Source organism: Dioszegia hungarica, assembly GCF_025882075.1.
Source record: "Dioszegia hungarica strain PDD-24b-2 chromosome Unknown MKK02contig_32, whole genome shotgun sequence".
NCBI classification, from domain to species: domain Eukaryota; kingdom Fungi; phylum Basidiomycota; class Tremellomycetes; order Tremellales; family Bulleribasidiaceae; genus Dioszegia; species Dioszegia hungarica.
In genome coordinates, this window is record NW_026515781.1 from 780,292 (window position 1) to 808,124 (window position 27,833).

Sequence of the window (27,833 nt, forward strand, 5' to 3'; positions counted from 1 at the left end):
AGCTTGGACGCATACTCTTCTGCTTCTATCAAAGCGTCATTAGCGGAGGCTTGATACACCATGTCAGGCCTCCTGTCAGAACGGCAGAAAGATGAGCTGTAAGCCTTCTTTCCTCGCTGTATATACTCAGCTGAACGAGGCTTTCCTTCTCTTCCTCCTCGGCCACATCATACTTCCATCACGGTCACTCGAGCAGACACAAGTCCATGCTCTCCTATCTCCACTCGGCGGGTCTGCGGGAGACGTATGATGCTCTCAAGCGAGAAACGGACAATGCGGACTTTGAGGTGGATGATCCGAAAGCCAAGTGGGTGGGATTATTGGAGAAGAAATGGACCAGTGTCATTCGTCTGCAGAAGAAGGTGAGTTATGCTGTCCCTCCCATTTTCTGCGTAACCAAAGGGGTCACACGAGCTCATGTTTTAGATTATGGACCTCGAATCCCGCAACGCCGCCCTCATACAAGAACTCGCCTCCCCACACCGTCCCACCGCTTCCTCCTCCACCGCCCCCTTCATCCCCCGCCTCCCCGCTCGACAAACCCTTACATCTCACCGCTCGCCAATAACAAAGATCGCGTTCCATCCGGTCTGGACGGTACTGGCGTCGGCGAGTGAGGATGCGACGGTCAAGGTTTGGGATTGGGAGGGTGGGGAGTTGGAGCGGACGGTCAAGGGGCATACGAAGGCGGTTATGGATGTGGATTTTGATCAGAGGGGGACATTTATGGGTGAGTGGGACATGCTCGCAGAGATGGGGGGGAACTAGGAACGAGAGGGTTTGGACGGGAGAAGTGAATGACGAGAGCAAGCGAGGGAGGTGTCATTGGCGTCAAGCGAGCAGGATGAGGTTGAAGCTGTCGAGAGGATATTCGGGACATGACTGACTACTCAGTGACATGCTCGACCGACCTGACGATCAAGCTCTGGGATACGAGTAACGAATACACCAATGTCAAAACATTACACGGACACGACCATTCGGTATCCGCCGTCCGGTTCACACCTAGCGGAGATATGCTCGTTTCTGCAAGTAGAGATAAGACGATGCGCGTATGGGAGGTAGCGAGCGGGTGAGCTGAACTTCTCATTGTCACCAAGGAGCCCTCAGCTGATATTCAGGTATTGCGTCCGGACATTCTCGGGACACTCGGATTGGGTCAGGGAGGTCGTTCCTTCGGATGATGGGCGGTGGTTGTTGAGCTGTTCGAGTGATCAGGTAGGCTAAGGAGGCCTCGATGGTAGCATGTAGCTGACCAGATAGACCGCTCGGGTATGGGACTTCTCAAATGGGGAGACCAAGGCGGAACTGCGCGGACACGAGCACGTTGTGGAATGTGCGGTGTTCGCACCGGTAAATACCTACCCCTCAATACGAGAATTAGCAGGACTACAAGTAAGTTTTATGGTGCAGAAATTCCTTCCCTCGAAGGCCTGAGCCACCGAGCTTACACTCCAGAATACACCCGCCGAATCCCGCCCCAAATCCCCCGGAGCCTACATAGCCACCGGTTCGCGCGACAAGTCCATCCGGCTATGGGACGCCCAGACAGGTCAATGTCTCCGCATATTCACGGGACACGACAATTGGGTCCGAGCCCTCGTCTTCCATCCCAGCGGCAAATACCTCCTTTCAGCCTCAGACGACAAGACTGTCAGGATCTGGGATATCGCGCAGGGAAGGTGTACAAAGACGATTGAGGCGCATGGGCACTTTGTTACGTGTATGGCGTGGGGAAGAGCGGGGGTGGGCGGTACGGTCGGAGCGGCGGCGGGAGGGGACGGGAAGGTGAATGGGACAGCAGGAGCCAATGGGGCGGCGGTGCAGGAGGTGAGGAGGGTGAATGTATTGGCGACGGGCAGTGTGGATCAGACTGTCAAGGTGAGCTCGTATGGCTGCGGCGCTCGACAGGACCAGCTGATCAGGCAGATATGGACACCATAGAAGATCCTTGCCCAATCACCCGCACGGTATATTGGATATACAGTGTATTCAGATACGGGATCTCGGCCTTCCGAGTGCAATGTCCAGATACATACTGTACAACCGCCAACTATATCGGCCAGGTATAATCTAGCCGGACCGGAATATGTATGCGCTATGCTAGGTTTACTCCTCTTTCCCTTTCCTCTACCTTCTATTTCGCCGCACATCGAACCGGATCAACCCGCAAAGCCCGCCTTGCAATAATGACCGCAATGACCTCCTTCAAGAATTCCTCCAAGATAACGATGTTGTCCAGAATCTGGTCTAGGCTAGCTTCTGCCGGACCCGCTTCTTCCTTTGATCCTCTTCCCGCGGATTCCCTGCCTGTCCTCCTTCCGGCCGGTGTCGAGATGGGCGGTGTAGCAGTATCGTCCTCCCTGCTCCATTCCGAGACGGACCTGAAGGTCACCGGTCTCGCCTGAGCTGCCGAGGACGCCCATGGTCCCGCCAGATCCGCCATCGGTTCAAGCGAGACCACATTTGCGCCACTCGCGATCGTCACCGCCGCCGCCTCGTCTGCATCCCTATTCTCCTCCGCGGTCGACGGCGTCACCGGGAGCGTAGAGGGACTTTCCACTCCGCCGGCCGAGGTGTACGACGAGTTGCGCCTCGGCGAGAAGAAACCCTTGATACTCCCCGCGAGGCTCGTCCGTCCCTCCTTGGCCGGCGTGACGGGTGGGGCGAGGCCCGGTGTACCTGCTAGCGCCGGCACGGAACCGAACGTATCGCCGATGGTCGGGTCCAGGGCGAGGTTGATGGCCTCGTTGATATGGTCCGCGAAGAGTAGTCCGGCTCGCCTATCAGACAAGAAGCGGTCGAAGCCTGGAGTCGTTTCTCGGAGGCGTGCGACCTGGTTGGTCAGGCCAGATAGGAGCTGAAACACGACCGGTTGGCGTTCCCGCGGTGGATGAGAGGTATCTGAAGAGGGTAGAGGGAAGTCATCGTTATCCGAATCATACCCTCCTTCCACTCTCTCGGCCCACGCGTCGACCTCCCCCTGCTCCTCTCCACCCATCGTCATCCACCCCTCCAGGCTCCGTCTCGCACAACCCGCCACAATGATGACGACCGCCGCCAGCGCCACATTCTCGTCTGGCGTCCTCGTCATCCATTCCTTCAAACCCCTAGTGATCTCCCGCATGACAGGATCGTTCGGGCTCAGCCTATGCGGCGGCACAGCTTTTCGCTTCGCCTTTGCAATCTCCGCCTTTTGGTCCTCGTCCGAGGTGAATATCGATTGGAGCTGATCTAAACGGCAACACCGGTCCGATTGGAGGGCGGACTGGATGTCGACGAGGTAGGCCGAAAAGCTAGGAGAGCGGTCGAATGGCGGTGCAGATGGGTTGAGGACGGATAAGACGGTGGAGTAGAGACCAATTTCTGGTGGATATGGCAGCGGGGGGAGCTGCTCGCCCGGCAGAAGGCGAGTGACGGAGAGCAGACCATCCACAGACGAAGCGCAGTGCTCCTGCAGCATCGTCTGGAGTAGTTGGAGTGCCGCCGTCCTTGACGCTGCGTACCCCGAGGACAGATTGTCCAGGATGAGATCCTTCAGCGTGAATTTGCCCGCATCGATGAAGTAGTCGCCTTGCCCAATTCCCTCGCCGTTGTCGACCGAAGCAGGATATCTTCCTCCCCGTTTCGGCTGATGGTGCGGTGCCAAGCGGGGCGCCTCATCCGACTCCGTATCCAGCAGGAAATGGAGTAGACGCGTGAGGAGCGGGCCATCGTCGATATTTGACAGGATGACGTGTAGGTAGGTCAACACCGCTACCGACGTACCGTCCGCCGAAGACGATTCGAGGATGGAAGGATAGAGGATGTTGTCGAGAAAGGAGATCTGGATCGCGTCGAGTGTGGAGTCCGATACCGCCGCGCCGACGATCTGTGCGTTGGACGGAGAAGCCTCGGCAGAAGCGGCGAGGTACGAGGAGGAACAGCGGGTGATGATGTCCTGCAGGAAAGCAAAGAGCTTGATGACGAGGTCAAGCTGCGTCCGAACGTCCTCGTCCCCGGTGCTCGGCAGCTCTGCTCCTCCTTCCCTACTTATTCGGCCGCCGAGGTACATCCCGCCTCCCCCAGGTCCGCCTGCTTGCTCCTCATCCGCCTGTTCCCCCAATCCCGGTATCCTCACTTTCGAGGGTAAGAGCGAGTACACCGCACCGATGGCAGCCGCCATCACCTCCGCGAAATCTCCATCTAGGATATACTCTCCCAGGGCATCTTGAGCATCCTGAAGCGCGTCTTGGCTCCCTTTTGCCGAAGTCGGGTCAGAGAGAGGGAGGAAAGCTATATCGAATAGAAATAGCAGGCCGGCTCGAGCAAAATCGCCCGTCCGACCTTCCCGATGGACGAACCGCAAAAGGTAGGAGAAAAGCAGGAACTCGAAGCGCTGTTCCCCGGAGCGGACGGAATGGGCACGCCGGGAAGGGGGATGGGTGTGCGAGGTGACGGCCGACGGGGTAGGGGACAGGGTGCGGGCTAGGGCAGCTTCGGTACGAGCTGGCGGTGGAGCCTTATCGTGGAAGAAGATGAGGAGTAGTGGAGGGCTAAGATGTCAGCTAGATCTTTCACTAAGCAGAGAGTCACTGAGCGTACCATGCGCGCATCTTTGAACAGAGGATACACATCAGATCCACCACGTCCGCCTCAGTCTCTGCGTCCGTCCCTCTCTTTCGCACCTCCATTCCTGCCGCCCCAAAGATCCGCTTTGAAGTCTCTACTTCGCCCTCTATTGGGTTATCTCCAACACATGAACGCAACAGGCGGCGCAACGGCCCGTGTACTGCGTGGTGGTTGAGAAAGCGGTCAGAGAGGAGGACAACGAGATTGTTGAGAGACCGTACGACCTCGCCTGTGTTTCATCAGCCTCGCATCGTCTTGACTGGAGTTTAGCTCACCCTTGATGCCATGAGGCCGGTCTGGTTCGGATGATTTGACAAGTGTGGACAGGAGATCATTTCGAATCAGATACTCGAAACAGGGGCCCGTTTCGCTGAACCCATCAGTCCTGCCTTTGCTCCGACCAACGTCCGACTCACTCCTCCTCTATCCGACCATTCTCACAAACCATAGCGTCGACTATATGCTGCAGCTGCTTTGGGACCTCTGTCGTCGCGATGCCCCTGTTCTCTGTCAGCTCGACGATCTTACCTCCCAGCTCAAGATTTTGCATGCGCACCTGACCAATTGTCGCTCATCTGGATGATCCAGAGTATCCTTATACCCTCAGCTTGTCTTCATGCTTCTTAAGAAGTGATGAGCCCTCACCTGGATAGCCTTCCACGCCGCGTCGAAGTCCCCCAGGTCATCCGGCTGGCACACGGCCCCTTGGGATTTCGCTGGCTGGACGAGCCGGCTGAAGAAGGTGGATACGTCCATATCGTATCACTCGCCGCATCTGATCGGATCTGCGCGAGGTTGCTATATGTTAGGTGGCATTATTGGCGTGCTTTGGTGAGGACAAAGGAGAAGGGGAGAGCTGAAAGATAGTTTAAGGAATGTGGAGTTGGCCGGCCAACTCAGGCACGGTTGAGATGCAAGCCGATGAGACGAAGCCCGAGTCGGAACAGGTTGTCGACTGTGCCCTTATTACCTGTTTGCTCTGACACCTTATCAATTAGAGTACAGTCCAGGACTGGCAAGCATGCCTCACAGCCACCACTCCCACTCTGGCCAATTTTGTCGGCATGCTAAAGACAATCTGGAGGACATTGTCATAGAGGCCATCAAGCAGGGGTTTGAGGTGTATGGCTTGACGGAGCATGCGCCGCGGTATAGAGTGGAGGACCTGTATCCGGAAGAAGTGAGTTCAAGTGGCTTGTAATCACGCTATCGAGTTCAATCTGAAGCTGACTGCCTGGGTAGGCAGACCTTAGCATCGCAGATCTCCAGGCCGCCTACCAATCCTTCCTCTCCACCGCATTATCCCTGAAACGGAAGTACGCCGATCAGATCACCCTCCTCATCGGCCTTGAAAGCGACTACATCACCGACCTAGACCTGGAGCGTACCATCGACCTGCTCGCTTCGCATCCGGAAATAGAGTACATTGTCGGGAGCGTGCATCATGTCGGCGGAATCCCGATCGATTTCGACCGCGTTACCTGGCTCAGGGCGGTCTACGCCTGTGGCCAAACTGGAAGTAGCGCGGCACTATCACCACTCTCAGAGCTCGGTACGGTCGAGACCTCCCCTCTCCAAATCCAACCCACCTACTCCCCTTCATCATCCGAGCTACGCCCCTTTATCCTCGCCTACCTAAACCAACAACTCCACATGATCCGTACCCTCCGCCCAGAGGTTATAGGTCACTTTGACCTCTTCCGTCTCTGGACGCCCGAGCTGGACGTACGATCCCCAGAGCTGAACCGGGAAGGGGAGCGAGGAGTGTGGGAGGCGATACGGCGGAATGTCGAGGAAGGTGTGCGGATAGGGGCGCTGTTTGAGATGAACACGGCGGCATTCAGGAAGGGATGGAACACGGCGTATCTATGTCGGCCTATCGCGGAGGTCAGTACGGTCGAGCGAGAGTGTCATGCCGGAGTGAGATGAGCTGACGTAGCAGCTGATCATTGAATCTGGCGGGCGGTTCTGCTTCTCGGACGACTCGCACGGCGTTACGCAAGTCGGGCTGAATTATCACCGTCTCCGGGACTATGCGGAGTCCCTTGGGATGAAGAGCATCTACTACCTGGCGCCACGACGGACGGATGTGGGGACGGCAGATGCGGCGGGCGAGCTGGAACCCACTGGAGCTGTGCAAGCAAGATCACGCCGGGTTGAGGTCGAGCTCGCCGAGAACATCTTCAGCCATCCCTTCTGGCACTCACATAAAAGATGACATAGATGACTGGAGCAGATAAGATAGAAAGCTATAACAACCTAATCTGACAAGTCCAACTCCTGATCACACTCTCGTTCCCTCACCACCCACCCCACCTCCCTCTTGAGCACCTCCTTCCAGCTCTCCCTCGCTCTCATATCCCCTATCCAGCGCTTTACATTGTGATGATCCTCCTTGAGCGCCATCCGCTCCGTCCCCGTTGTCCAGCTTACAGTCATGGCTGCGAGGTAGTCTGCAACGCTCGGGTAGCCTCCCCCCGCCAGGTATCTCTTCCCCTCGAGCAGTCCATCCAGGTACTTCCAGCTGTGCACGATCCTCTTGCCCGCCAGATCCTGCACTGCTTTCCTTCCTGCCGGCTCGCCATCTTTTGGGTGGGTCCAGTCCCGAAGAGCAGGAAGAAGGGAGTTGACGATGTAGGTGTATATGCCGAGGAAGGCTGCGCGAGCCGGGTGCCCGGGTGGAGGGGCCAGGTGGGCGGCCGGATGAGTCTCGGCGAGGAAGAGGAGGATGGCAGCCGACTCGGTGAGCGCCGTTGAGGGGTCATCGGGGTCAAGAAGGAGGGCAGGGACGCGTCCGAGAGGGTTGATGGACAGGTACGCGTGGGTTATCTGCTCCAGCGCCGGGACGTCTAGGTCGACATGGGATAGTGTGTGGGTAACGCCGTGGGCTTCGAGCTCGATCAAGACCCAGTGAGGGCCGAGGGAAGCTGTGTTGGGGTAGTAGTAGAGCTTGTAAGGCATGGTGGGTGGCGCAGGGGATGAGGGCGATCGTGACCTGGCGTATATTATATAGCCTGCTTCTAGCTGTGATCACATGCGGTAACCGACTTACGATCTCGTCCGAGAAGCCCATCCTTCAGGTTCCCCGCTCGAGTGTGTGGCCACCGACACTTCAATCCCGGTTAATGATCACTTACTCCACGGGATCGTCGTTGAGATCACACACAGACTCCTTTGAGTGGGCATTGTGGCCCCGGCGGCTTCTTTGATTGTCTTTCGGAGTCGTATTTCCGGGTCTACCATCGTCAGACGTCAGTCAGAGGTGAGTTGTAGTTGGCCCGAGCGACATTTTCGATGATGGCCGAGTATGGCAATCTTTGTGTCCTAGATGAATTACTCGTATCCTCCCAGCGCATCCGCTGCTACTGTAGTCATCTCTTACACTGTCATCCTGCCTACTCTTTACGCTCCTGCTCAAAAGGCGGTTCCCGCACTACCCAACCGTCCTCCCGCTTGACCACCTCCTCCCAGCTCTTCCTGCTCTTCATCCGCTGGACCCACTTCTTCACATTCCCATTCCCATTCCCGTCTCCTTCCGCTAGTTCCTGGATGCTGTCCGTCCAGCTAACAGTCGCTGCTGCCAGATAGTCCGCCACGCTGACCTCCTTCCCGGCCAGGTATTCCCGCCCCTCGAGCTGCTTGTCAAGATACGCCCAGCTCTGCCTCATCCGCCTCTGCGCCAGATCCCTCACTCCCTTTGCTCCCTCTTCATCTCCATCCTTGTCCGCATACACCCAGTCCCGAAGAGCCGGAAGAAGGTTGTTGGAGATGTACGCGTAGACCTCGAGGAAGCGGGCGCGGTCCGGCGAGCCGATGGCTGGAGCGAGCTTGGCCTCGGGGTGCGCCTCGGCGAGATACAGGAGGATAGCGGAGGACTCTGTGAGTGCCGATGAGGGGTCCTTGGGGGATAAGAGGAGGGTGGGGACGCGGCCTTTGGGGTTGATGGAGAGGTAGGAGGAGGACTTTTGCTCGGATTTGGGAAAGTCGACGTTCTGGAGGGTGTGCTTCACCCCGAGGGCTTCGAGCTCGTTGAGCACCCAGTGGGAGGATAGGGAGGCGGTGTTGGGGTGGTAGTATAATTTGTAAGACATAATGGGTATTCTTACTCGTTTGAAATGCAAAGTATGAAAGCAAGTGACTGATGCAGCTGTCCTGGCACGACGCTGGTGGAGGTCGACTCGGATATCCCAAAGCCGTCTTGTAGATCGTACATTGACGACCCGACACTCCTGATCCTACTGACAGGACTGTATATGATGCTGCTGTGTCTGAGCGGCCTGCAACGCGTGCCCCTTTACCAGCTCAAGAGTCAAGATCCACTGCGATGCCACCATCTGCCGCCAGTGCCTGGTGATGCGCGTCTCGGGCTCACACGATCCTCACCATCAATGACATCACAATGCCGTCTGTCCAAGCTGGATCGCTCCCTATACACACAGCTGGGCGCGCCCAGATCTACTTTGATCGAACAAAATGGCCCTCAAGGATCACACTTGCCGAGAAGCAAAGAAGCAGAAGCGCAGCAGATGTTTGTTTGCCTCATTCCTCTTCTTTGGCTTTCGAGCTTTCGGGGCGACGTCGCAGTCGGAGCTCCAAGCGATGAGGGCGACGCGTGGATAAGGAGTAGGCCCTGATGTCATCAGGTCTCGACTCCAGCAAATCCAACATTTATATGAACGGCTGGTATCCTCATCCCCCCTCAGTGTCTCAAACCGCCACTTCCACCCGCACGTCGCCTAGCGTCATACTCGTCCACCTCTTCATCAGCTCAGCTCACCTCCGACACCCTACTTCATGTCACGAGCCGCAATGTGCGCAGACGGTCCCAACACCCACAAGCCTAACACCCCTACTCCCGCTCCGTCCCACCCTGTCGATCAGCGCGCTCTGGGCCTGGGAGTAGGCGCCGACCGCTCGCCCTCCGCCCCAGTGACGGCCGTGGTGGAGCCCAAGAAGTGCTCCTGCACCGCTTGTGACTGCCCGACCCAGACCACGTTGGGTATCTGCTTCCTGGTGAGTTGCCCATGTTTTTTACATGAACAAACATTAGCTGCGTGATCTTGTTATTGAGCTGACCGGTCAGTGTTCGAAGAATGAGCACGCTTGATAGTCCCTCGCGCACCCTTCAGCAAAGTCAGATGTTTAGTCGCCCAAACGCTATCACCCAATGTTCATTCATCGTCACAGCACCATACCCCTCGCTGTGGGCAGCCAATCAGACATACACGACGGAGTGGATCGGGACAGGAGAGGCGATGAGGGGGGAAGTGTTGTGACGCAGGCGGATGCGGATGTGGGGAAGAAGCTAGTGCTGCATCAGGTAGTGAGCAGAACCCATCGTCAATATTTCAGTGTATGAGCCTTAAAGAAGCATGATATGATACATACAAGCATTGCATTGCTGGACTACACAAATTGACCTCCCATCAACCTCATGACCCCACTGAGAGAGCGTTTGCGCCCGTTGGCTCCCATCGCTTTCCACCTCGATTTGATGGTCCGCCGCGCTGAGGTCCGCCCTGGCGGTCCTGCCATGACACGCGACCTTGTAATGCGGAAGCACCTTGCGGCTGAAGATCAGCATAGATCCTGATTTGACGGCTCAGAGATAAGGACTCACCGCTCCCTTCACCTTGACTCGTCGACCACCTCGAATCTTCATCCCGTCTTGGTACTCGGTCGAGCTCGAGGGTCCATCCGCTGCTTTTGCGACTGCCGGCTTGTCTGTGGAGTCTGCGGGCGCCGAGGCGGGCGCAGGTGCGACCTGTGATGCCTTCGCTGGCGCTGGGGCCGCGGCTGGTGCCTTCTCCAACTTCGGCGGCTCCGTCACCCTTGGCTTCCTCCCCTCCTTCGCCCGCGCAATGATCGCCTCCTTCCCCTGCGCCTCTCCCCACACTCTTGGCGCATGCTCCACCGCCACTCCCTCCTTGATACCCGCCTCCCGCTCCTTCTCTTCCCGCCTGACCCGCTGGACGCCCACCCGCTCATTCCGCTCGGCCACCTTCTTTGTGCGAGCCTCGCTCTTTCCCCCTCCGCCCGCGGTGAGTTCGACGTTGATCCGCCGGCCGGCGAGCTGAGTGTGGTGTAGCTTCAGAGCGGCTTGCATGGCGTCGGAAGAGGGGACATCGAGGAAGGCGATACCCCGTGACTTTTCGGGCTGGCCGGCTCGGTCGGACTTGGTCGTGAGGAGACGGACTTTTGGTGGATGGCCTGAGAGTCAGCAAGAGCTTGGTAAGGTATACGAAGAGCAGCTAACCTATAGCTTCCTGGAAATGCGCCTGTATTTCTGGAACAGTGGTCTTGAACCCAAGATTGCCTATCATTATCAGCTACCTCTTCGCCTCAAATAGAATACAGTCAGCTTACCAAGGAACAATATAAACCGCTGCTTGATCTCCTTCTTGCTCTTCTTGGCGCTCCGCTCCCCATCCTCCCCTTCATCCTCCCAAGCCTTCCCTTTGCCCTTTCCGACATTCTTAACCTTGCCCTTCAGCCCGTCCGTCAGGTCCTCCGCCTCCTCTTCCTTCTCCTCTACAGCCCTCTTGCGCTTCTTCCCTGCTCCTGTCGCCGACGACTCGCCGGCCGTGTCGCCCTTCTTGAGCGCGATGGCCGCATCATCATCATCTCCGGGCTCGACGTCCTCCTCGGGCACATCTCCAGGGATGGCTTCGCCTGTTTTCTTTGCTTTTTGCTTTTGACGGAAAAGCAGCGCCTTTTGTTGCTTCTTGGACAGTGCTGTGGCCATTGTGTGAGAGATCGGTGGGGCGTATATAGCGCAAGAAGTGGGATGAGTGGTTGATGGTGGACCTGCCTCGCGCACCAAAAATCTCTTGGCCAGCTTACGTACAGGGCAGCTGGAGCTGCACGTGACCACAATACCACGTGGCTGGCCGGTTCAACTTGTTAGCCGTTTTGCCGACGGCAGAGGCCGGCCGGCGTTGGCGGAGTATAGCTAGTCGCGTCCAGCACCCAATCACAGCCCCCTTATCTCTCTCCCTCTTCAACTTTTGTTACCTTCCTTCACGCACCTATCTACTCTATACACGAACGTCAGTCATCATGTCGCTCCGTTTCGCCCCCGTTGCCCGCGCTGTATGCGCAAGGAGGTCCGCTAGCCTCGTCCATGCCCGAGGCCAGGTCATGAAGCGGAGGTTCGCGACCGGTGGTGGACCCGAGCTGGTGAGTGCGAGTTCTGCCAAGTCTCTGCCGGTCGAGCACATGAGAAGTACAAAGAGATGCGAGCGCGGGAAGCTCTAGGCGAAAAATCGGCGGCAGGACTGTCGCAGCTCGATGCGCTTTGGCAGCGTGAGCTGACTCAGCAGCCCCCTTCGCAGCCCCCAGGAGCATCATCCGTCCCCTACCTCCTTGGTGGTGTCGGTATCGCTGCCCTCGGAGCCGCTTACCTCTTCTTCGGCACCGACGGGTCCGCCCAAGATACCGCCAAGGAGATTGGAACTGCCGCCAAGGGCGCTGTCCAGGCCGTGGAGCAGAAGACTGGTATCGCCAAGAGCCAGGCCGATTACCAGAAGGTGTATGATGCTATCGCCGAGTCGCTTGAGGTCGAGGGCTACGATGGTAAGCTTAGCGTTCCTCCGAGCTGTCGGGAGGAATTCAGCTGACGCCCGAAGATGGCTCGGTCGCTCCCGTCCTCGTCCGTCTCGCGTGGCACTGCTCCGGTACCTACGACGACAAGGACAAGACTGGTGGATCCAACTACGCCACCATGCGCTTCAAGCCTGAATCTGCACACGGCGCGAACAACGGCTTGGTGAGTCGTTGGTCGCATACGTGCTTGAGCCTCCGCTGATCCGCAGAACTACGCCCGGGATCACATGGAGAAGATCAAGGCCAAGTTCCCATGGATCTCGTATGGTGACCTCTGGACCCTCGGCGGTGTTGTTGCCGTACAGGAGTCGGGCGGACCTACCATCCCTTGGAGGGCTGGCCGAATCGACGGGTTTGAGCACCACGTCACTCCCGACGGTCGTCTCCCGGATGCCGCTCAGGCCGAGGACCACCTGAGGTTCATCTTCAACCGCATGGGGTGAGTTAACGCATACTGAGCCTTCATGATACGAGCTGACTGCGTAGCTTCAACGACCAGGAGATCGTCGCTCTTTCCGGCGCACACGCTCTCGGCCGATGCCACACTGACCGGTCCGGCTTTGAGGGACCATGGTCGTTCTCCCCTACCACCTTCTCTAACGCTTATTTCGACCTCCTGCTAAATGAGGGCTGGAAATGGCGCAAGTGGAACGGACCTGCGCAGTACGAGGACAAGAAGACCAAATCGTTGATGATGCTGCCGTGAGTTTAATCTTCGAATTTTCGAAAAAAATCCGAAAAATCCGCCCAGAATTCGTGGGGGAGGACAGGGCTGACGTACCAGCACCGACATGGCTCTGATCAAGGACAGGAGCTTCCGCAAGTACGCCGAGAAGTACGCCAAGGACGAGGGGGTCTTCTTCAAGGAGTGAGTCTAGGTCAACGACGGTTGAAATGCACAAATGAGAACTATGCTGACGGTCAGCTTCTCCGACGCGTACAGTAAGCTCCTCGAGCTCGGTGTGCCCAAGGCGCAGTTCCCATCGCAGTCGTGGCACATGGGCGGTGAGGCCAAGTAGAGGAAGTAAAAGGGTGAGAGGGGGTAGGTGGTGAAGACGATAGATTGACGTTAGATTTGGGATGCATCTGGGTATGCCTCGGTATATGTAGGAGCTGGAGTGTGGAACTCAAGCAGATGAGCCGAGTATGGTAGGATACTGATGCCTACTCATGTCACGCGAAGCAGTCACTGTCATCGGTCGACCGCAAACGGTCTTCTCGAAGAAGGTCTCTTATCGTCCGTGCGTCCCACCGACGAGATCCTTTCTCATCTCCCACCCCTGAGCCCCCTTTCACTCCCATCGGGTTGATACGCGTGTCAGCTAAATGCACCGTGGCGTGCTGTCAAGGCTGTGCAGCATAAAGGAGACCGCGCTGGGTCCCGGTCGGATGACCATACGTATAAGCAAGAGAATGCTCCCCCTGAAGGATCTCACACCCCTCTGTGCTGCACTTTTTTGACATCTCGCCCATGCCCTTCCACAAGACCGCTGAGCCCCGCGACGCCAGACCGACCCGCGAGTGGGACCCGGATTCTTCCCGTTTGTCCAGGGAACCCCCGAACCCACGCGGCTTGGTCATTGACTGGGATGTCGACGACGACGCCCCATTGGATCCGGATGATGAGCGACTCTCCGTCCGGCCTGTCTGTGATGCCGTGGTCTCCAGAGTGTAGGCCTGCCAGCCAAATACCAATTGCAAGCTGACGTGTCCTAGACCTTCGAGCCGATGCACCGCAGGTGGGTCTGTCAGCTCACAAGATACGCTCGAGAATGCCGGGCAGACTGTGAATCCGTGCGAAGAGAGATCCGGTCACAATCAGCCCGTGCAGATCAGCAAGACGGCGACTGCGTCCGCCGACACCAACGAGACATGCACTGTGATACCCCCTGGTTGGAGCTGTGGGCAGGACGATGGCTGCTTGACCGGCGTGCCTGCAGAAACGACCGACCAAGAGATCCGGAAGGAAATGATGGACGGTGGTCATGAGTGTCGGACCGGAAAACGTGTACGTCCTTCTAGGCGGATCCTCCTGCATCCTCGCCACCCAAGCTTTGCTGTGTTAAACATTGCCTACTTCGAACGCTGCTGACTATCCAGTCCTGCTTCGTGTGCGATACTGGCAGTGCTTACCGAAGGTATCCCGACAAGAGCGAGCGTGACGGCAGATCCTGGGTCGCATTGGTTTCTGCCAACGCCGCCGCTCGAGCGAGGAAGTCGGTCGAGACGGACACCGGGGAGGCCCAATGATCCGAGAAGGCTGCCTCATCTCAGCGCAATCAAGGCGCTCGTTCCGGATCACTTATCTCCCACCTTATGACGTGCTCTGGGGTCTCCCGCCTGATGTATGTTTTTAGTCTTGGCAGAGTGTGGCTAATCGCGGGAAATATCCAGTTGCGATGTTCGCATTTGCGGCCTATGCTAGCTTTCAGTGATCAGCGGGTCAGTACTGAGCGAGTCATTCGCGGAGCGTAGTGCCGACGACAATATCTGCTTCGGTGATCATGTCACGTTTGGCCTCCCAGCGATGAATGCATATGCTGCGCCCGCTTGTCCCGGAAACACGAAAGCCGACGCCACCATCGAGGTCTTTGCTTCCCACTGCTCCAGCACCACCGAGCGCTATCCATCTACCCAATGACTGACCTGCACCAACACACGAAAGTCCTATGACGCATACTTCGCCGTCAGCTTATGGTTCGTCTCGATGCCCTGTTCGAAAAGCCTCTCACTTGTCTGGTATATTCCGCTGCCTTCTTGTCGAAGCTCGGGCGATCTGTGCGATATTGTTCAGCCTGCAAAATGTCAGCTCTTCAGGTTCCACCTTGCATAAACCCGCGCGGTACACCGGTCCGCTGAGACAGCGGTCATCCAAGCGGGCATGGAAAGCTGTACTTACGATGGAGGAAACGAGGGGGTCGTCGGGATTGGGTGTTTCAATGAGATCATACAGAGCAAAGAAAACTATACTGGATTAGCTAGGAATACTTTAGGCTCGGTCAGACATCAGTAGAACGCATAGTGAAGCGCAAAACTTGCCGTGTTGCATCTTTGTTGATGGTTTCCATTGGTCCGTTTTCAGCATACCCATACAGATACTGTCAGGTCAGCTTATGATCCCTGTCCCCGACCGACAAAGCTCACCTTCCGTCGCTGTCGATGTTGGGGTGGTACATCTTCGTCTTGAATTTGATCTATGGCTGTCAGCAGTTTCCGCCAGCCACACCATTCCATCCAAGACTCACCTGAGGTGCTTTGAAGGGGTAGTCCAAACCGAATTCCACGCCCAGCTTGAATTTACCGCCGCTATATGGTGATGGCGAAGGCTGCTTAAGTCAGCTTGATTCCACAAAGGATTTACGGACCGGTCGCGTGAGGTGCCGAAAAAGAAGGTCCAAGGGATGACTTACCGGTCCAGTGATCGTTACTTCCCATGATGCCAAGTTGTTCTCGTTCGGGACCACGCTGATGTTGTCTGGGGGTTGAGACATGAGCTCAGCGAGCTCCTGCGCCAAATCAGCGTATATTCCTTACGGCCAGCATCCCGCGCAGAATCATTACCCACCTTTTGGACACGACGGGTTGCGCTGGACGCCATTTTCCTTTATGAATGTCGAGTAGTGAGATTGATCTGGAGGGATCTGGCTGATCTGTAGTATGTCTCCGACCAGCGGGCGGGCTGAAGTATGTTGTATCAAGCGAAGCAAAGATGAAGAGCAAAGAGAAGATGAAACGCACTCTCATGGTGAGGCCATGACGTTTTGCGTCAGAATCTGATTCCGCACAAGGAATGTGTTGCTCAGTGGCGCAGCCCAAGCTGTGTGGCGCACCTTCAGGCCTCAGGCCTGCCTTCGTGTTGTCGGCTAGCTGATCACGTTGCAGTCCTACGTGCTGAGATCGATAGGTATACATATTGCACAATAGAAACTCATGAGAGCTCGTCACAGGTCAACATCGACCAGCTGATTCTTCTTCGCCTCTCTCTCGGCCATCGCCACGAGCTGGTGGTACTCTTCCATACCAGCCGCCATACACAATTGTTGGAACTTGCCTTCCTGTCTGACCAGGCTGTAGGCAGGACCTTGCTGGACGATGGTGCCCTTGTCCATAACGAGGATGGTGGAGCAGGGGATGATAGTCTAGGTTGGTATCAGCAAAGATCGAACAGCCGGCCATCCTTCGGCCCGGGGGACGTCGAATCGATGGACTTACCCGTAGACGATGCGCAATGATAAGGATAGTGGCCCCTTCGAATTCCTCATGGACTACCCGGCTGATCTCCGCATCAGTTGCCGAGTCGATACTCGCTGTGGCTTCGTCCATGATCAGGATCTTGTGCTTCTTCAGCAGTGCCCGGGCCAGTACAACGAGCTGTTTCTGACCGGCAGACAAGCTACAAAGTCAGCACTCCCATGGTCATCGTATGGTCCACTGACTTGTCGCCGCCCGAAGAGATCTCGTAGTCCAGGTTGTTGAAGATGCTGATGGCCTCGTCTTGCTCGATCACCACAGTGGCGGAGGACGACGCTGGACTGAGAGTGACTGGATTGACGGCCTCGTCCTCAACGGGAGCGATACCGCTGGAGCCTGGACACCCCTTCTTCTTGACGAGCTGGACTTGATGGAGGGCGTCGTATAGCTGTTCATCGATGTACTTGCCCTCGATATCGAGGTTGAGGCGAAGCGTGCCGGATAGCAGAATCGGGTCTTGCGCGATGATGCCGAGCTCGGAGCGTACCTTGTTGAGGGGGATATCCGCTATATCTACAATGGCTGTCAGTATCGTGTCATTAGTGAGGATGAAGGGCGAGAGTATTCACCCAGTCCATCGATCAGTATCCTGCCAGCTGTGACATCAACAAAGCTGAATAGAGCCTTGGCGAGCGTGCTTTTTCCACTACCTGTGGCGCCGACTATGCCCACCCTCTGGCCGCTCTGTATTGAGAAGCTGACCCGATGCAAGATTTCAGGCAAGTCAGGCCCGTATCGAGCCGACAGCCCGTCGATTTCTACGTTCCCCGTACGTGGCCACTCCCGGTATACTTCGGAGGTCGAGACTGGCTCCGGTAAGTCCAAGCGTTGGCCATATACTTCTTGCTCAAGATGGCGAAACTCCGATGTGCGCTCGAGGCTCACAGCGTCGAGTTCGAAGTCCCGTATAAGTACGAGAAGCTGATTCGCTTGGCTCGATACCGTGCCCGCGAAGGCCAGGATAAAGCCCGCTGTTGAGGCACTTATATGATCATTAGTCAGAATGACAAAAAGAGCGGTAGCAATGACCGCAATGTCCAACAGCTGAACATGCACTGGCTGAATCAGCTGATTGAGATCGACATTGCGAGGAGCATACGTTGCAGCCATCGAGCGATGTACATCCGCCAACCGAACGTGGTGATCTGTAGGTTCAAGTTACGCAGCAAATCTAAGGCACAGTTAGTGATTCCCAGTCTCAGACTTCGTCGTCACTGACGATTGACAAAGATCGACTGAACGCCGAACGCGCGGATGACCGCAGTACCAGCGAGGGTCTCTGCGTAGATAGCGTTCTGAGGACCGGGAAGGACGGAATCTAGACGGCGATTCTGCAAGCCCGCACTTCGATACCATATGGTCTACAATATATGTCAGCGTCAGCCCTCGGCAGCGAACATGAGAGAAAACAAGCTCGGAGACTCACCGGCTTGTAAAGTGCGGTAAAGACCATCAACGTGATTGCGATGAATAGCCAGCCTCCGTAATAAGCTACTGAAGCTAGAGCGATCACGACTAAGGTGTCAGTCTGGGCTTACTTCACCCTCCGATCGTTCTATCATAAGGAAGAACTCGCTAGTCAGCACGTTCTGGGCGGTCTCTCCCATCCTCTCGGAGCAGTCTAGGACATCGGTCGGACTCTGTCAGCAAGTGCTGCCGGGCTGTGTGTCACTGTAGGCTTACCAGATCTTTGCCAAAGCGCTGGATGATAGAGCCCGCTCTAGTCCTGGTGAAGAAGGCCATCTTCGCGCAGAGTACAGCTGATAGCATCTCCGAGTGAATCTGGTGAATCAGCTGGAACTGTTTGGATGGCGTGCGGTAAGGCGGGACCCGCTCTCTTCGTTGCCCTGATTGCGCCTATGAAGCGCCAGATACCAAACAAGGTGTCAGACACGATATTGGCAGATGACAGCTACTGTGTAAGCAAATGTTTCCAACACCAAAAGCTACTGCTCACTCCAGCATACAGTGTAACCCAGAAGACGGCGTGCTTCCCGCCTGATATTGTTTGTGAGGTTTCGTGCGTCCATAGCCTAATTGTCAGTGTGGTGGTCAGGCTTACAAGCGTGCTGCGTGGACCTACTCCAGAACTCGACGCTCCGCGATGGGAAACAAGGTGCTGGCCAGCAGAAAGACAACGAGGACGAAGTAGAAGAAAGGTCCACCATTGAACGCGACAATCTCTCTCCAGAATTTGGTCTGGATGTTGCCCTTCGATCTAAGCTCATCCAGTACGAGGTGCTTGGGCGTTCTTGAAAGGGCCTCCTTGATTTCGAAGCTGTCTGCTGTATACGTCTGTATGCTGCACCGTCTGCCGAGACCGTCAGCAGAAGTCAGCTTCCCCTCGACAACGTCCTCAGTGGTTTGGGTTGGAGACTGAGTTTTCAGGTGCGCCATGTGCTCCGATGTGAGTAGGTCACTACCGCAGCCTTGCCAGACCAAACAGCCGGCGTCGAGAAAGATGGATTTCTTGGAGATTGGCGCGAGAGCCTCAACAGCGTGAGAGGCGATGATGACGGTCCTATTCGCCATGAGCGGGCCTTCCAGACAATACTTGACGATATGAGCGGATGTCTCTGCGTCTACTGCTGAGATGACATCATCGAGAAGGACGATAGAGGCACGTGAGTATACAGCCCTGGCAAGGCTGACTTTCTATGGTCAGCTAGCCCTACACTGCGGAGTCTTCCACGGGCCGACCTCGAGCTTTCTGTCCGCCAGACAAGATCTTGCCCCTGACAATATTAGCACAGACCATCAAACTGGCAGCATCCGACTCACCTTTCTCCTATCTCAGTCAAGTCCGAGTCCACCAAGAGTTCTAGATCAGGCAACAGTCCAACAGCCTGATAGTGATGAGCCTCGCTTTGTAGACGCACACCCGGCGCTCACGTATAGGACATCTCGGTAGCGCTTCATGTTGAGGGGGAGACCGAACAGGATGTTGTCTCTGTACAATCAGCCATGCGAGGGTAGCCGCGGAGTATCACATACCGGATACTCTGGCTTTGCAGCCAAGCTGTCTGAGGCACATAGGCCGTACTGTTGGGAATCAGATACCAGCAGTCAGTCTTGGCGACATCCGGGTCCATCATCGCGGAAGGCACGTATGTGATGTAGCCGTCAACGAGGTGCGCCTCGCCCAAAAGCGCCAAGAGCAGGAGCGTCTTTCCGGATCCCGATTTGCCGGCAATGAGTGAAATTTCACCGCGGGGGAATTTGATGTCAACATCTTGTAGTCTGAAGGATGCTTGGCAGGGTGAGTTCAGAGGATTTTCGTGGACTGCGGGACCATTCTGGTAGGTCATACTGTCGTCGTACCAGGCGACTGTGCCCTTGACCATGAGCGGCTCGATGAGCTCGGCATTAGCTCCCTCGGCATGCGGCTCCTGCATATATTCGACGTTCCCGGCATCCAGGAAGGCGCCAATGCGCTTGGCTGAGAGAGTTTCCTGGAGGCAATCTGCCATTCGCTTGGGGACACCCATAAGAACAGGGCGGAGCTGCTCAAAGACGGCGATTGAAGTCTAGCCGAATCAGGTCTACTTGCTGTTTCCGAGCGGGCGAGGACTTACAAAAGCGATGGTAGCGCTCAGCGTATTCTTGGACATGAGGGTATAGTGAGCAAAGGCAACAACGACGATGATCGTTGGTGAAGCTGAGCTATCATAGTCAGTGAAGCCTGAGGCTGAGAAGCAGACGTACTATAGCATCCCGGAGATGAATCCCAGCATCCTCGCTTGCGTGAGACGCCTGAACTCGAGATCCCGTACGTCCCGAATGCGTTTGTACCAGAATCGCTCAGCGGCCATGACCTTGATCATAAAGATGCTTTGAACCGCCTCCTGCATCAGTGAGATCTTCTTGTCGGATACAGCGAGCCGCTTCTCGAAGATTGTATATTGGAGCTTGGTGATGAAATAGGCCGGGACGGAAGTGATAAGCAAAGTTGAGAGTCCCCATAGACCCGACGGGCCTGGGCACATCAGTAGTGATAGGTAGTATACTGGGTGATAACAACGTACCGAGTAGGAGCCAGACATACATCCCACCGAGGACCAACTCCAGTTGGCACCGTACCAGGTTCATGACAGTGATCCCGAGGTGCCCAATGGCGGTAGAATCAGTGGACGCAAGATTGAGCACGTCAGCTTTGGATGTGACTGCTTTCCTAGTCCCCGAATGCGCTTGTGCGAAGATATTCCGCGTCAAAATCTTGCTTGAAGAAGTCAGCATCCGGCGTGAAGTGCAAACGAGATGACTCACCTGTAAAGCAGGTATCGCGCGAAGGTCCTGACTCGAGGTGTAAAGTAGGTGGAATGACTGCGCAGTGAGTACGATCGTCGCGATCGGGAGTGACAGCACGCACAAGTTCGTCTCGATCATGCGGAGGATGATGACAGCCAATCTGCTGATGACAAGGATAATGCCCCATGCTGCCGCACTGCGGCGGTTGCCGTCCTGCTCCAAGCTATACAGGACGTTCTGCAGAGCCAGATGGGGCACATACCAGACCGGCACCGACAACAACGCGATAGCAATAGCTGTGAATTATCAGCTCTCATTCGACTCATCGGGTAGTGACTGACCTGCCAATGCCGTCCGCCACTGCGGAAGCCATATCTTGTACAAGACCGCCAAGGTCGAACCGAAACGCTTTGAAGATGCTTGTGCCGTCGAATACCTCGAGGCGTTCTCGACCGTCGGTTGTGCGCGAATGGACTGATGTACGCCAGGTAGATCCTGTACGTCAATCTGCTCCGATTTGGATATACCGACCAGGACGGGTGTGACCCAAAGCATCAGGGCTTGTGAGATGATACCGACCGAGTATTCGGAGAGCATATTCGAGGTATTGCTCGATGGCGAGAGGATTGTTTGCTCATCATTCATCGCCTTTTCGACCGCCGCGGTATACACTTTGCTGAGATCGGCTCGACGCCGGGGCTCGCAGGGGATGACACCGGCGATGAGCCAGCACAGGAGTGCCAGACCGACCGAGACATACTCGGTTGGAGTGAGAGGAGAATTGTCGCTCCGGGCAAGATATCGCCCAAAAGTCAAGAGGTAAGTGTGTATCAGGTGAAGCGCCGTAATGGTGAAGAGGTGCCAGGTGAGCGACATGTGAAAGTCCACTTTGGAGACCGAGAGGTAAAGGATAGCGATTGCGAACTGGTAAGATTGCACGCATACCATGAGCACAGTAGGCACAAGTGCCCAAGTAGAAACCGGTCCGGGTGCGATGAAGATCTTGTAGCTCCGTAGACCTTGCATGCCGATGGATGCCAGGATAGACAGGAGGAGTGCGATGCGCCAGGGAGCGATCTGATGTGGTCAGCCCAAGTACCAGCCAGCGGTGCCCAAAGCAGCGCAAGACTCACTCGGGACCAGAAAGCATCCTCATCAACGAAGTCCCCGTCATCGATCGGGGTATCGTCGAGTTTCTCCAGCAGCTTTCGATCGAAGTCCTCAAGGCGGGTGGCAGGGGCGTGGGTTTCGTCCGGGAGGCGGACGTGGCTGCCTTCGCGCTTGTTGGATGTCGCCCTGATGTGCGCAAGTGACCATAGCGTGAAGAGCACGAGCACTGCGAGGAGGACTGATTGTGCCACTACCAGCCATGGAGACGTGGTAGCCGAATGGGAAGACGGTTCTGACATCTTGAACCGATTGGAAAGAGAGGCGGATGACCCGTGGAAGTCGAATTTTAGTCGCTCAACAGCGCATGAGGAGGACAAGACAATGAGCAGCGGTGAAAGGATCTATTAGAGCCTGGAAGCGAAGGGCCACCACACGCCCAGTAAGCGAGCGCCGCTCCCTTTGAGCTGGCGCACTCCTTTGCGTCAGAGCTACAGGGGCATAAGCACGGAGGAAACGGACAAGGTAACTCGACGCTAGTGGTGGGCTCGACATGCCAAGACCTTCAGCAGGAGTCAGTGTAAGTAGCCTCCACGTCAGTGCTTGAAAGCATCTAGATCCATCTATGCCCCTAATGATACAAGCAAGATACGTACCCAATAGATCCCCTTCACCCTCCCTTGACTCAGCGGATCTTGGCTCCCTTGTCCCTTCTCCCCCGCCACCGCCGCACCAGCACTGACGCACCCACCACCATCGCCCCGAACGCGCCCACCGTCGCCAGTGTGCCCGAGAGCTGACCTCCGAGGCCGTTTTGTATCGAATTGGCCAGGTTCGCTCGGGGTGATTGACTGTCAGATGTGTGGTCTAGGGAAGTAACGGAGCGGAAGATGTATTCAAGTATAGGTTTCTGATCAGTCTGCCTCATTAGCCAGCCACCTTCAGCAACGCAGATTGATCCGACCGGAACTCACCGAGCTTCGTTTCCATTCCTCCGACATGGTCCCCCAGTCCTCCCGTACTCCCTCGACTTCGGCCCGGACCTTCTTCTCCCCCTTCTCCAGCGCATCTATACGCTTCATGATGACTGCAATCTGATCTCCCGAAAGCGCCTGCGGGGTATGTGCGACTTGAGCGGAAGGGTCGACCGAGTCGAGCCGATCCGAGAGTAGCTGGAGGTGGGCGAGAAGGGTCGACTGATATTTGACTAGTGCGTCTGCGACTCGGGCATTCTGAAGATCAGCAAAATTCTAATACGGATGACAAGAAGGGACTGACGACAATAGCTTGAGATTTTGGGTCTGACGCCTGTTTCAGCGCGATTGCTTGAGGCGCGTCACGGAGTCGCCATGGCTTATACGGCTGACCTCTGACAGGCACTGGGTCGATACAGATAACTAGCAATCAGCTCTGCCTTGGACCTATCGACGACGGACTCACTATACTGCACTTCGCCATTGACAAAGTTGTCCTGATACACCCCCTCCGAGCTTCCTCTATTGATCAAGAACGCCGTCGGTTTTCCATTTCCCGGCGCCCTCGGACATTTCGGTCCCGGCACACCACTGAACGCCGCATCGTCCGAGACCGTATTCCGCAGCACCGTAAAGTCTTTTGCGGACGAAACGACCAATCCGTACCCGAAATGACCGCCTCGGAATTGATTGTCGGTGACTGTGGCGCCGTAGACGGTCGTCTCGGTATCGTCCGACCAGGACGCGGTACCGATGACGATCCCGGCCTTGATGTAGCCGCCGTGAGCGGTAAGGGTGTTGTGCTGGACGATGACCCGGGTGTAGTCGCCTTCCCATGGGGGATAGTCGACGAGGTTGATACCGCCCAATATTACACGAGTGCGGGAGAAGATCTGATTGTGTGAGACGATGGACCCAGAGGAGCCGAATAGGACGATAGCGCCGTCTGTAGCGTCGTATATGATCTGAGAGGTCATCTTGGCTTGATCGGCATGAACTTTACCCAAAGGCGAACTCACATTGCGTTTGACAGTGGAGTCCTTGCAGGCCAGACTGATACCATCTGCCCGAGGGAAACCCCATGGTGCCGCCAGCCCTAGCTCCACTACTCCATCATAATCGTCATCCCACTCCTCCCCACATGGTCCCTATCAGCCATCAGCTATCTTCCATAACCAATGTCGTCGTGGGTCCCGCTCACGATCTCATTATTCAATATAGTCCCTCTTGTACATTGCTTATCGTCCCCTTCCCGGAAATGCAGAGCACTCCACCCTCTATCTCGTCAGCTCTCAGCTCCCCTCTGTCTGCGACGATATGACGGGCTCAGCTCACCTTGGTTCGTACAGCCTACAATCTCGGACCATCTGATCGTCCGCATTCCCGAGTTCCAGCAGCGCTCCGCCCAGCTTCACACGAAGCAGGTTCGGCCGGTTCCCATCCACCTCGAGCGATCTGATGACCGCACCTGAGCACTTCTTGCAGTCCGCCCTGTCCTGTCAGCTTATGTAGCGCTCGATATCGTTATAAAGCTCACTGGACTGCAGTAGCCTGGTCTGGACCCTCGACGACGAGTAGCGCCCTATCCCGCCCAGTCGGGTTACCCTCCGTCGTGAGCGTCTGGCGGGGAGCCGTGAAGTAGATTGTCGAGTTCAGGCGATGTACCGAGCCCGGGCAGAGAGTCACTGTGGCGCCCTTCCCACCTGTCCATCAGCTCTGCGGAGTATACATATAGCGTGGTGGACGTACCCTTGGTCAACGCCGAGTTGATAGCCGTCTCATCGCCGGAGGGAAGACATGGCGTGGTAACGGCCAGAGCAGCCGGTAGCAGGCCTGCAATAAGGGCGTAGAGGAGCATGGGCGGATCCGGACGATCTCCTCCTGCTATCCGAAGGGGCGACGGGCGGTACTGGGCTGCGTATAGACAAGAGGGGGTGGAGTGCGTCAAGCCAAAATTCTGACGCGCTCAAAGATGGGCGCGTCGAGGCGCGGCGAAACCTCGGAGAAATCGGTCCACATCAAGCGAAGGTGGCCATAGACCATGGTTGACCCCAGCGACGGTGGCTTGTCGCTCGTGGAGAGCCGTGGACCACCGGCCGTCCAGCATGAAAGCAGCAATGTGAAGGCAGGAATCATCATATACCCAAAAAAGACATCTATACTCGTACCCCAGATGATCGATGAAGATCTGTCTACCGTATTATCCCGAACCATGATACGTGAACGCCTCTCGATCCAGCGAATGTAGTCTCTGCAGCTCGAGCAGTAATCTAAATGTCTGCTATAATTAGTGCCGGCCACGTCACCACCGCAGTGAGAGGGTCCACTCACGTATGCCTGCATGTTGGCCCAGTTCCAATGATCCAGTGCGAACCTCTGTCCCGCCTCGCCGATCTTTTGCGCTAGATGCTGCATTGTCAGCGTTTGCCCTTGACACTTTAGTCATGGCGAATGAGAGCTCACATCGTGTCCTAGCGATTCGTTGATATTGCCAAGCTCGTCTATGGGGCCAGCGAAGAACGCCATGATGTCGTATAGATCCGAATAGTCAGGTTTGAGCGGAATGTAGTGATACCACGGCACTGCCTCTTCAGCTGATTGTACACCTTGATCATGCCCGCTTTTACTCACTGAGCCACTCCTGAGGGCGTCAGCCAGGACCCTATCCGAGAGACATGCAGCGAAGTGGCACTCACCATATGCCATTCCGGAAACATGGTCATCTTAATCACCGGACTTGCCGAGCTGAGCAGACGATGGAACCTGCTCGACCACCCGTTCCCATCGACATCGAGGGCGTACTTGTACTTGTACGCATCTTCCGGTGATACCCGAGCCCCGAACTCGATGTTGTCGTTGATGTCCTTACAAAGCGCTGGGGTCGGGCACTGGTCAGTCAGCTCATGACCCTCCGTACGAGCCTGTGCTCAGACTCACTTGCGACGCCTGACCCGCAAGTTTGACCTCCGCATACCCCTTCCCCAGCGTCCGCTCAAACCTGTTCGCCATCCGGAACCCACCCTTCCCATCCGGCATCATCACCTCCCTTGTCCTCTCTTGCCATCCTCCATCCCCTCCCTCTGCTCGCCCCTCCAGATCATCCGGTCCACCAGGCTTCGGACCGTTGACATCCAGATGCAGCCGTAGTCGATGACTGTCCCGCCAGTCTCGCCATTTATCGAATCCGCCCGTCGTAGTTCCGCGCCAGAACATCCTGGCATCCGTCTTCTCCGCCCAGAACCCTTCATATGGGAGGTCCGCCTCTGTCAGGTTGAGATAGCCCTCTATTGGCGTTATTTGGAAGGAGGCGTCTGAGGGGAATTTGGAGAGCACGAGGATGGGTTTCAGGTGAGATTTGGAGCGGTGATTGTAGTCGATCCTGCATGATCAGCCATGGTCGTGAAGCAGAGGGTTGTTTTGAGCTCACGACATGGCCCCGTGTAGCCTCTTGAGCTCGGGAAACTCGCAAAAGTCCATGGTGGGCATATGATCATGTATGAAGGATTTGTCTGATTGTCAGCTAAGATAAGCGCAAGGCGACAGGATAGCTCACGCGACTCATGGCGGGTGTGATTCTCAGCGCCTGGCCTGATATTGGCAGGTGAGTCCATAGGGCAGGCTTTCTGCTACTCAGCGCAGTCACCCACAGCGAACCTAGTGAGCGACTTACGAACCATCCGAAAGCTTTTGTCCTATCCGCATTCTCGAAGTGCTTCAGCTCGGCATCTGTGAAGTCTGGGATGTCAGCTTGAAACTGATAGTCCAAGGATACACTCACGTCCACCCTCCCTGACCAGCTCCATCGCCCTATCCCGCTGATCGTGCCCCAGCACATCGCTGCCCGTGTCATGATCACTGACCACCACCTTCACCTCGAACCCCTCCGGCAGATGCTCCCTGAACCCCGACACCAAATTCTCCATCATCTTGGGTCTCCCCGACGTGCCCCTCGGTCCCGTCATCCTGACAGCCTTCTGCGTCACCTCCATGTTGTAGCTGAAATCCGTGCCCTGGAGATCCTTTGACCGCTTGATGAAGGTCGCCGGTGCGAGCGCATGATGGGGTAGTAAATCCTTCATCAATTGGTTGTACTCGTCCCGCATGGTGACATTGTGCTCCTCGCAAAACGCCCACCACTTGTCGAACCCTGCTGGCGGACTGATGAAATACCGCTTCTTGTATTCCTCCACCGCGCCTGCCAATGTCCGAGACTGGGCATCCAAGAGCTGATGCCACCGCTCCTCCCCTCGTTCCATCAACTCGTAGATGGGATGCTCGGCCCCTTCTGGAGGTGGATCCAGTACTGCCATCCCGAGCTTGTCAAAGCGCAGAGAGCTCTTTCGTTGTCGTCCGCCCTTGACAGCCCATCCTAGCGGTGTATGGACCCGCTCCTGACCGAGCCCATGCCGAAGGCCGAACCAGTATAGCAGAAAGAAGACGCCGAGGAGATAGATGATCTTCTTTGGTTTCCGTATTGGCCGTGGAAAGCCTCCGTTGCCTGTGATGCTAGACAGTGGGTAGGCGGACTGAGGAGGCATGCTGATGGAGTGATGGGATTTTGCGCGAAATTTCCGCTTGTATTTAGGGGAAACGGTCGACGGGGTCGATAATGGTTTTTGGCGATTATCGATAGGAGGTGAGAGACGACCGCTGAGCATGACGGGCACAGCGTGTGAGCTGTCGCTGTGGATGGCTGCCAGGCCTTCGGACAATATGGTGATCTTTGACTTTTGCACCCCGCTGAGACTGCTCGCCGTTGCCGCTCAGGCACGCACCAGCGGATCTGGTAACAAAGGACGCGTCTGGATCGCCCCCGGGACCAGCGAACTTGACTTTTACTTTCGGCGCGTGTCCGGCAGCGGGATGCGTCACCGGGCCGGTCCAGCCGTACAAGACCCGCAGCTACCAAGCTAACTTTTTTGGCCTATCTACTGCAGCTCGCTATAAAGTCTAGGGAGCTCTACCCCACACCCGCCCTCAAAAGGCCCAGATAGACCGCCAACAGCTCCTCTTGGTACATCAGTTTTCGAGATTCCG

At 56.2% G+C, this 27,833-nt stretch overlaps 10 protein-coding genes across 10 annotated transcripts; 4 read left to right on the top strand and 6 right to left on the bottom strand.

Moving 5' to 3' along the window:
- Positions 1-60: 60 nt before the first annotated feature.
- Positions 61-1,944, top strand: MKK02DRAFT_35677 (WD40-repeat-containing domain protein; the record flags this gene model as incomplete). The annotated part of the gene is made up of 8 exons (XM_053089239.1): positions 61-98; positions 197-362; positions 427-730; positions 895-1,072; positions 1,122-1,218; positions 1,264-1,395; positions 1,459-1,881; positions 1,930-1,944. 8 exons carry the CDS (start codon positions 61-63, stop codon positions 1,942-1,944), a joined length of 1,353 nt encoding a protein of 450 aa, XP_052941754.1.
- A 193-nt stretch (positions 1,945-2,137) lies between these two features.
- MKK02DRAFT_41616 (Retinoic acid induced 16-like protein-domain-containing protein) lies at positions 2,138-5,367 on the bottom strand (the record flags this gene model as incomplete). Its single annotated transcript, XM_053091633.1, has 6 exons — positions 2,138-4,535; positions 4,585-4,840; positions 4,887-4,981; positions 5,028-5,111; positions 5,168-5,205; positions 5,257-5,367. 6 exons carry the CDS (start codon positions 5,365-5,367, stop codon positions 2,138-2,140), a joined length of 2,982 nt encoding a protein of 993 aa, XP_052941755.1.
- Positions 5,368-5,632: 265 nt separating this feature from the next.
- MKK02DRAFT_35679 (putative histidinol-phosphatase) lies at positions 5,633-8,504 on the top strand (the record flags this gene model as incomplete). The annotated part of the gene is made up of 4 exons (XM_053089240.1): positions 5,633-5,791; positions 5,854-6,498; positions 6,554-6,700; positions 8,370-8,504. 4 exons carry the CDS (start codon positions 5,633-5,635, stop codon positions 8,502-8,504), a joined length of 1,086 nt encoding a protein of 361 aa, XP_052941756.1.
- A 1,539-nt stretch (positions 8,505-10,043) lies between these two features.
- MKK02DRAFT_41621 (uncharacterized protein) lies at positions 10,044-11,356 on the bottom strand (the record flags this gene model as incomplete). Its single annotated transcript, XM_053091634.1, has 4 exons — positions 10,044-10,181; positions 10,232-10,821; positions 10,868-10,927; positions 10,978-11,356. 4 exons carry the CDS (start codon positions 11,354-11,356, stop codon positions 10,044-10,046), a joined length of 1,167 nt encoding a protein of 388 aa, XP_052941757.1.
- Positions 11,357-11,670: 314 nt separating this feature from the next.
- MKK02DRAFT_21546 (mitochondrial cytochrome c peroxidase) lies at positions 11,671-13,235 on the top strand (the record flags this gene model as incomplete). The annotated part of the gene is made up of 7 exons (XM_053086430.1): positions 11,671-11,790; positions 11,931-12,186; positions 12,240-12,379; positions 12,426-12,655; positions 12,703-12,918; positions 13,001-13,084; positions 13,142-13,235. 7 exons carry the CDS (start codon positions 11,671-11,673, stop codon positions 13,233-13,235), a joined length of 1,140 nt encoding a protein of 379 aa, XP_052941758.1.
- A 151-nt stretch (positions 13,236-13,386) lies between these two features.
- MKK02DRAFT_30947 (uncharacterized protein) lies at positions 13,387-14,466 on the top strand (the record flags this gene model as incomplete). Its single annotated transcript, XM_053088176.1, has 4 exons — positions 13,387-13,457; positions 13,645-13,887; positions 13,933-14,224; positions 14,317-14,466. The coding sequence occupies 4 exons, from the start codon at positions 13,387-13,389 to the stop codon at positions 14,464-14,466; spliced, it is 756 nt and encodes a 251-aa protein (XP_052941759.1).
- A 437-nt stretch (positions 14,467-14,903) lies between these two features.
- Positions 14,904-15,731, bottom strand: MKK02DRAFT_21588 (ubiquitin-conjugating enzyme/RWD-like protein; the record flags this gene model as incomplete). The annotated part of the gene is made up of 6 exons (XM_053086436.1): positions 14,904-15,011; positions 15,116-15,185; positions 15,252-15,314; positions 15,361-15,410; positions 15,462-15,542; positions 15,627-15,731. Coding segments are annotated over 6 exons (477 nt in total), but the record flags the coding sequence as incomplete, so codon positions are not given.
- Positions 15,732-16,157: 426 nt separating this feature from the next.
- MKK02DRAFT_21190 (uncharacterized protein) lies at positions 16,158-22,124 on the bottom strand (the record flags this gene model as incomplete). Its single annotated transcript, XM_053086376.1, has 21 exons — positions 16,158-16,355; positions 16,429-16,609; positions 16,653-16,980; positions 17,037-17,522; positions 17,567-17,638; positions 17,687-17,828; positions 17,894-17,995; positions 18,054-18,107; positions 18,151-18,304; positions 18,551-19,118; positions 19,168-19,202; positions 19,249-19,313; positions 19,360-19,417; positions 19,462-19,994; positions 20,043-20,130; positions 20,173-20,443; positions 20,493-20,686; positions 20,734-20,790; positions 20,828-21,011; positions 21,057-21,792; positions 21,849-22,124. 21 exons carry the CDS (start codon positions 22,122-22,124, stop codon positions 16,158-16,160), a joined length of 4,782 nt encoding a protein of 1,593 aa, XP_052941761.1.
- Positions 22,125-22,507: 383 nt separating this feature from the next.
- MKK02DRAFT_41625 (pectin lyase fold/virulence factor) lies at positions 22,508-24,654 on the bottom strand (the record flags this gene model as incomplete). The annotated part of the gene is made up of 9 exons (XM_053091635.1): positions 22,508-22,741; positions 22,797-23,054; positions 23,101-23,219; positions 23,263-23,761; positions 23,816-23,944; positions 23,998-24,073; positions 24,132-24,287; positions 24,334-24,499; positions 24,546-24,654. The coding sequence occupies 9 exons, from the start codon at positions 24,652-24,654 to the stop codon at positions 22,508-22,510; spliced, it is 1,746 nt and encodes a 581-aa protein (XP_052941762.1).
- Positions 24,655-24,996: 342 nt separating this feature from the next.
- MKK02DRAFT_41626 (uncharacterized protein) lies at positions 24,997-27,334 on the bottom strand (the record flags this gene model as incomplete). Its single annotated transcript, XM_053091636.1, has 10 exons — positions 24,997-25,077; positions 25,128-25,205; positions 25,260-25,378; positions 25,428-25,437; positions 25,493-25,684; positions 25,734-26,175; positions 26,224-26,305; positions 26,350-26,419; positions 26,467-26,531; positions 26,575-27,334. 10 exons carry the CDS (start codon positions 27,332-27,334, stop codon positions 24,997-24,999), a joined length of 1,899 nt encoding a protein of 632 aa, XP_052941763.1.
- Between the last annotated feature and the right edge of the window lie 499 nt (positions 27,335-27,833).